At 40.0% G+C, this 8,309-nt stretch overlaps 1 protein-coding gene across 1 annotated transcript; it reads left to right on the top strand.

Moving 5' to 3' along the window:
• The first annotated feature begins 4,932 nt into the window (after window positions 1-4,932).
• On the top strand, window positions 4,933-6,927 carry MC4R (melanocortin 4 receptor). The gene has a single exon (XM_048839682.2). The coding sequence runs from the start codon at window positions 5,361-5,363 to the stop codon at window positions 6,354-6,356; it is 996 nt and encodes a 331-aa protein (XP_048695639.1). The 5' UTR covers window positions 4,933-5,360; the 3' UTR covers window positions 6,357-6,927.
• Window positions 6,928-8,309: the final 1,382 nt, after the last annotated feature.

The raw sequence follows: 8,309 nt of genomic DNA, 5'->3' as shown, positions 1-8,309 counted from the left end.
GCTTGTGAAGGAGGCTCAGTGTGACATTTCACAAAATCAAAACTGAAACATATCTCATCATTGTGTTGCTCATCCTCAGGCTGTAAAGACAGGCTGTTATTTCCTCTCCTTTGATATTTCATTTCTAAGATGAACTCCATTATTTGTAAGTTAGTTTCTGTATCCATGACAATTTTTGAGGCGTCAATAAGCTTGTCAGCCACAGTTTATAGGGAATCTTGACTATGCCAGTTCTCTTTAAAATTTCAAAGGGAGTTTTAGGCACAATATATTAATTTTCTGGTCCATCATATTCTGATGTTGAAATCTTAGCATATTCTCAAATATCAGAGCGAGGATCCCTTGAGCTGTAATTAAAGTCCACAAGCAAACGATTTGTTAAGCTGGACTTAATGAAGTGAAAAGAAAAGGAGTACTTGTGGCACCTTAGAGACTAACCAATTTATTTGAGCATGAGCTTTCGTGAGCTACAGCTCACTTCATCAGATGTATACTGTGGAAACTGCAGCAGACTTTATATACACACAGAGAATATGAAACAATACCTCCTCCCGCCCCACTGTCCTGCTGGTAATAGCTTATCTAAAGTGATCAACAGGTGGGCCATTTCCAGCACAAATCCAGGTTTTCTCACCCTCCACCCCCCCACTCACTGAATTTGTGTGGGGGGGTGGAGGGTGAGAAAACCTGGATTTGTGCTGGAAATGGCCCACCTGTCGATCACTTTAGATAAGCTATTACCAGCAGGACAGTGGGGTGGGAGGAGGTATTGTTTCATATTCTCTGTGTGTATATAAAGTCTGCTGCAGTTTCCACGGTATACATCTGATGAAGTGAGCTGTAGCTCACGAAAGCTCATGCTCAAATAAATTGGTTAGTCTCTAAGGTGCCACAAGTACTCCTTTTCTTTTTGCGAATACAGACTAACACGGCTGTTCCTCTGAAACCTGTCATTAATGAAGTGAGTCCATCTTCTACTGTAAGCTCTTTGTTGCAGGGAGTCTCCATCTGTGTTTATGCAGTGGCCAAACCCATAGAAACCAATACTGATTAGGATTTGGGGGCACAATGGTAATAAAAAAAAACCCCTAGAAATCTATATATTTTTTTCAAATTGTGAACATTACAACAGAAACAAAACCTCAAGCCTTAGAGAACTAGGAAATATTTGGCTAAAGTAGAAGAAACCCACGTATTTGAAAGTATGGATATGCATGGTTAAAGCACCAAAACAATCTTAACTCTCCTCCAGTAGTGTCTCATTGACAACAAGCAGAACCTCCATGACAGTCTTATCTCTACATAACAAACAAGTTCATCATGTCAGTGAGCAAGAATAAGAATTATTATTTTTATTATAGTAGTGTCTAGGGACCAATCAAGAAGGAGTACTGTTTTTGGGTGACGGTTAGTTTGGAGTGGAGAAGCTAAACCAATCACAAGGGATGGGGAAGCGGAGACAGAGAAGGGGAAAAGAGTATGAAGTCAGGGTAACGGAAGCTGAGGTGAAGAGACTGTGGAATGGAGCAAACAGCCAATCAGACCAAGGGAGAGAACACTCTTCTGCAAATGCCCTCAGGCTGCTTCTGGGTTTGCTCCCACAGGTTTCAGTTTCTTTGGCCCCTGGAGCTATCTCCTCCCTGGAATTTCTTATTCCCTTAAACCCACATTGCTAAGAGGGGGATGCACGGTTTGGGCGGGGAAAGGGGGGAGCTGTGAAGTCTCAATTCAGTGGCTTATGTCCCAAAATTTCAAGGGGCTGAAGTGGGATGCAATAGAATAAACTAATATAGTAATTATGCTTATGGGGAAGGTTTGGTATAAGAACTATAACAATAACATGTTCAAAATAATGGAAGAAACTAAGCCCAATAAATGTTTCTTTATCTGTCTTCACCACTGACAGACAAATTTTGAAATGACTGTTAGCTACCAGATTTGTTTTAATTCAACGGTTGGTTTTGGCTAGAACAAAAGTTAGTATTTACCTACATAAGAGCACTGCTTCTTTACTCTGCAGTGTGTTCCTGGTATATGGTACATTTTGCTTTCTTGCACAGTTCAGGTGAAGGATACCACTGGAGATACTTCAGGTGAAAAGAGAGATTGATTTTTGCCTCCTGTACAGCACATAGTTATTCCTCACCATTGTTGCCTTTTCAGACACGTTGAGTACAGTTTGCTGGAAGAGAGGATTTTTTTTCCCAATGAACTACTTGTGCTGGTTATTATTTTTGGTACTATGCTGAATAGTCTTTCATATGGTACATTGCTGTGGGGGATTAACCAGAAGAATTTTACAAGTTTTGAAAGCACAGAGAATCTTGCCTGGGCACTTACCAAGTCATTTATTTGAGATGTTTTATGACACAATTCAGGAAGTGCATCCCAGATTTGACCATCCCTAATTTGAGAAAGCAGAGGATCCATTTGTTGCACACTGATCACATCAGGAAATTGATCAATTACGACCTCTATATCATGGAAAGATGCATATAAACGATGGGTTGGATTAACAAAAGCCAGGCTTTTAAGTACAGGGTCTTCTAAAGGCATTGCCTTTTTCAAACAAATTGCACAGCTTCAACCAAAAATATTTTATATAACCTTGTATTGATCATGTTTTCCTTTCTTATGTAGTTATGTGTCTCAAAGCCCACAAACACTTCAGATGAGGGTTACTACACAGAAGAGTCCTTGTCATTTAGTTCTGTAATATTTTTGCTTGCAACTACCACAGAGGGTTGCATAAATCTCAAAAGTATATTTTTGTGCAGGATCATCATTGCTGGTTGCAAAAGTTTGGAGGCATAAGTTGAACTTTTTAGACATGGGCAGCGAAAAACAATAAATACACCTTTGACAAAGGATTCTCAAAGTTAAGTGGGAGTTGAGAACACTCAGAGTCTGCACATTTCAGGAGGCACACGTAGGACTAGGCCAGATATTTGGAGCTGGTTCCCTCCCTGTTAAGCCTTCTTATCAAGCTTTGTCCTTTTGTTCCCTCTACCCGTCCTGGAGCAGCTGTACCACAACGGGCAAGGTATTCAAGTTCACTCTCCGGGACTACAACAGGAGTTAGTGACAATCACCAGTGTCATGTGACAAGGATATTAAGCTTTTATAGCCCTGACTCATGTCTGTGTGACTGGGGCAGGGAACTAAAGATCACTGTCTGGCCAGTATTCACACCGTCATTATAGGAATGCTGCTGGTTAGTGGACTGTCATCTCTAAGTTTAGGATTTCCTGTGTGTATGGGTGGTAGATTTGGCTATTTACCGTATCTGTGGTTTTATACTTCTGCAATATGCTGCTGTTCTGTAAGCAGATCACCATAAGCCAAAACAAGTTACCTCAGCAAAACAAATGTAACAATAAAGGCCCTTTTCACACTGCAGATTTAACCCAGAGCTCAGATTTGGTGTGTGGGTGTGTAGCACTCCCACAGGCAAACTCCCTTCCCTGTCTTCCCACACAGCAGTTTATCTTACAACTCCTCTACAGAGCTCCAGTGCATGGGGGAGGAGGGATGTGGGAGAAGGGAAGTTAGCTCTGAACTAAGTCCTTATTTACTGGGGATTGCTGCTGCACCAGACTCAGCCCTTCTTCTGTTTTCCTGTCAGGTGTCAGGACCGGCTCATGAAACAATTCCCAAATGAACACAATGCTCCTGAGTGCAATGACTCTAAGTGCCATTTCCCCCCCTCCTTTTCTGTTCTTTCTAGTTTCTATTGGTTTTTAGTTTTTTGTTTGGTAGTTTTTGTATTTTTAAAAATACTTTATAGTGGTTGATGAACAAAAGTGTTATGGTCTCCTGCTGTTTTTTCCACTCTAGAATTGTATTTTTTTAGTGGATGCTAAGGCAGAGCTGACAGAAGTGCAATGAAGGTCTGTCCTGCTGATGGGGCACACTGTTGTGGGATGATTAATGATTACGCTGAGGACTTACTGTCTACTTGGTCTTATTGCTGATCCCTGAGACACCTTTCTCAAAAATCACAGCTTTGTTTAACTAATCAGAAAAGCTAATGGAAAAGTAAATGTCCACTGCTCTATCTAGTTTCCCAACATCTGGCACTAAATTCTGCCAGCAATGAGGATGATACCTTGGTGACAGTGTTGTGTCTTGGAGCTCAGCCTCATCTGCAGAATAGTTATGCACCCTTCTTGCTTTATCTCAGGTCCTTATGTGGTACCCCTTACCATAACACTTGAGTACCTTACACTTTTTAAAATATAGTTATCTTCACAACACCTGTCAGGTAAGGAATTATCCAGCTTACAAATGGGGAATTTAGGCACATAGAGATTAAATGACATGGCCAATGTCACACAGGAAGTCTATGGCAGAGCCAGGAGGCAATTTGGGTTCAGTTGATTCCCAGTCTAGAGCATACTTGGCATGCATATAAAATACAGTAACCTTATTTCATCAAAAATAAATACAAAGGACTACTTCTACTACTAACAATAAAAGGATATAAGCCAAGGCTTTAGTTGGGGATTGGTCCTGCTTTGAGCAGGGGGTTGGACTAGATGACCTCCTGAGGTCCCTTCCAACCCTGATATTCTCTGATTCTATAAGGCATCAGAATGATTTAAGGACTTCTTTAAGACTCTTAAAGCAGCTGTAGTTGTAAGAAGTGGTGGTGATGATGCAGAAAATCCATTGCGGAGGAGTTATGAGGGGAATAAAACTATTCTGAAAAGATAAGGAAGCAAAACAAAGTCTAATTTCCCGTAACTGTAGGGAGCTGTGCTGTATCTGAAACTGTTTTGCTATGTGATGTGCAGTTCTGAAATGTAATCAGCATCTCCTAGACTTTCACTGTTCCTTAGCCTTATTGGCTGAAGGCAAAACAGAGGCGGAGCATGCCTCTGAATACTCTTTCACCCTCTACACACCATAAAACAGGCAGCAAGCATACACTGTCTGACAGAGTGGTGCTTGCGGTTTGAAATTGGTTTCCGCTCAGCAGCAGTCACTTGAGTATTTTACTTTTACCTCTCCTAATAGAAGACTAGAAAATACCTGAATGCATCAGTATAAAATATAAGTGATGGGGGGGGGGACCAAAACAGCTGTAGATTGAATATCATGGAACTTGATAACCATGCTAAAGGTGATGATTATTAGAAACTGCATCTGTAAGAGACAAAACCAGCATGTCAGAGTCTGAAATCCTGCTGTTTGATGTCATGCTAGAGTTTTAACTGCTTTCTCCCTTGGAGGCCTTTGTGCTAACTTTGCAAGTGAAAAGTCTCAGGAGGACTACAAGGAAACCAAAAAGAAACTTGATATTTAAAAGGCAGCAAGCTGGAAAAATATCACTTGGGGTTGGATCGGCACTTCATAAGATGAACGTCACACGCCACCATGGCATGCACCAGCCTCTGCGCTTCTGGAACCACAGCTATGGATTGCATGGTGGTGCCAATGAGTCAAGTGGAAAAGGTTACTCCTCTGGAGGGTGCTATGAGCAACTTTTTGTGGCCCCAGAAGTGTTTGTGACTCTGGGCATCATAAGTTTATTGGAGAACATTTTGGTCATTGTGGCAATAGCCAAGAACAAGAATCTGCATTCACCTATGTACTTTTTCATCTGTAGTCTGGCAGTGGCTGACATGCTAGTGAGTCTGTCAAATGGATCAGAAACCATTGTAATCACCCTGTTAAACAATACAGATACTGGTGCACAAAGTTTCACCGTAAACATTGACAATGTCATTGACTCGGTGATTTGCAGTTCCTTACTTGCATCCATTTGCAGCCTGCTTTCAATAGCTGTGGACAGGTATTTTACCATCTTTTATGCTCTCCAGTACCATAACATTATGACAGTGAAGCGTGTAGGGATCATCATAACATGCATCTGGGCTGCTTGCACGGTTTCAGGCATTTTGTTCATTATTTACTCAGACAGCAGCGTTGTCATCATCTGTCTTATCAGCATGTTCTTCACCATGCTAGTTCTCATGGCCTCCCTCTATGTCCACATGTTCATGCTGGCCCGACTGCATATCAAAAAGATCGCAGTTCTTCCAGGGACTGGCACAATTCGTCAAGGTGCCAACATGAAGGGGGCCATCACTTTGACCATCTTGATAGGGGTTTTTGTTGTGTGTTGGGCCCCATTTTTCCTCCACTTGATTTTCTACATCTCCTGCCCCCACAATCCATACTGTGTGTGTTTCATGTCCCACTTTAACTTGTACCTTATTCTCATCATGTGCAATTCCATCATTGATCCCCTTATCTACGCATTCCGGAGTCAAGAGCTCAGGAAAACCTTCAAGGAGATCATTTGCTGCTGTTGCCAGCGAGGGCTCTGTGACTTGTCTAACAAATACTAAATGGAAACAGAGAATCTACTGTGCACACACACCACAGACCTCTAAACCTTCTAGTACTTTTCTCAACAGAACCTGGGCTATGTCTTTAATAATGAATCCCTCTCTCCTGCAGTTATAAGTCTCATTCATGTATAATTTATACCTCTGTGTAGTGCTTGTGAAAGCTACAGCTGTGATTATTTAACTTTGCGGGGAAAAAAGCTCACCAGTCTGTAAGTAAAAGAAAAATGTAATCTTTCTGGATTGTGAAATACTAATAAACATGATTATCTGTAGGTCCTAGATGTTGGGAAAAAACTTAATTGCCTTGCTTAAAATACACATATATTACTCTCCACATTTATCCTAATTTTGTTAACCTAAAAAACAGAGGCAGTGAGTTACTTTCATCCATGTATTAAATTATACACATGTGAAAATTTAAAATGTAGTTAGGCTAATGATGAGTGCTTCTGTATTGTATTTGTGTAATGGTGGCTTGAATTATATATTTTAAATGGACATGTTTCATTGAGATAACTCAGTTCAATAAAAGAAAAGGAGTACTTGTGGCACCTTAGAGACTAACAAATTTATTTGAGCATAAGTTTTTGTGAGCTACAGCTCACTTCATCGGATGCATTCAATGGAAAATACAGTGGGGAGATTTATATACATAGAGAACATGAAACAATCTATGTATATAAATCTCCACACTGTATTTTCCACTGAATGCATCTGATGAAGTGAGCTGTAGCTCACGACAGCTTATGCTCAAATAAATTTGTTAGTCTCTAAGGTGCCACAAGTACTCCTTTTCTTTTTGCGAATACAGACTAACACGGCTGCTACTCTGAAACCTGTCAATTCAATAATTAGCTTCATCATAGGGGTTCAGAATAATTGAATAAAGCTCCTTTCCACTGATGCATGTACTGTCAAAAATGAATGAGATTTTTACACCCTTGCAACACAAGGTGATAGCTAGATATATAATGTTTTACAAGATAGTGATTGCTGTATGACTGAGGTTCAGTTCAGCAAGTGGAGATACTTTCCTAAAGTGACATTTAGTGCTAGATAAAGTTGCCAGACTGACATCAGTTTGGAGACTCTGTTTATCTGCCAAACATATATAATATGGATAGGGTTGGCAGAATTTTTGAATTTTTTTATAATTTTGATGGATAACATCAATGTCTATTTTAAAGCATTGTTTCCTATTTTTATCAATTTAAATTTTCCCAGTTGTGGGAAATTATGGCAGTCAGACAAGAATTGTTTCATAACAATACATGTTGAGATTCAAAAAGTTAAACTTTTATAACCACTAAAACACAAATTGTCAATATCACATATCAAAATATATCTAGTAAATAGCCTTAAATCAAACTCAAGTTCTCAAGCAACATTTTTCTTACTTTGCCTCTCTGTAAAGTTTGAGTATTATTGATGGAGATATTTTTTCATTGGTTTGCTTGTGTGTGTGGAAAAATCCACATTTATTGATATTTAACAATAAAAAAATCTAATCCTTCCGAGCTTAAATATGGGCATTGACAGCACAAGCTTCTATATGTAGACTTACCTTGGTACCAGGGGATCCATCTCGAGGGTTAAAACTTCAGTCTCTGAGTATTTTCTGTCCTTCCCCTCTCTAACGAGACTACCAGTATGGGTGTCACTTGTGGTTGTAAGTGGGATGCAGGCATCTTTTATTATACAAATAGTACCACAGTATTCAATAGTAATTGCCCCAAATTCTGCAGTACTGCTATGTAAGATGTAGTGGTTCACACCATTATTGTAGAATATTGTTTATAGTACTTTCTTTTTAATAAAATCACCCGTCAGCTAGGACATGCACTGAGATGATTAATTCCTTCCTCGTATGCCAATGAGCAATGTCCTTTGGACATTGCTTGGTGAGACAGTGTAGTAAAATGGAAGGGACACTGGCTTGTGAGTCTGGAA

This window comes from Caretta caretta, chromosome 2 (genome assembly GCF_965140235.1).
Source record: "Caretta caretta isolate rCarCar2 chromosome 2, rCarCar1.hap1, whole genome shotgun sequence".
NCBI lineage: Eukaryota > Metazoa > Chordata > Testudines > Cheloniidae > Caretta > Caretta caretta.
This window is presented reverse-complemented; position numbering and strand designations above follow the sequence as displayed.

Coding starts and splice junctions, on each gene's coding strand:
- MC4R (XM_048839682.2), top strand. CDS start 5,361: ATGAACGTCACACGCCACCATGGCATGCACCAGCCTCTGCGCTTCTGG.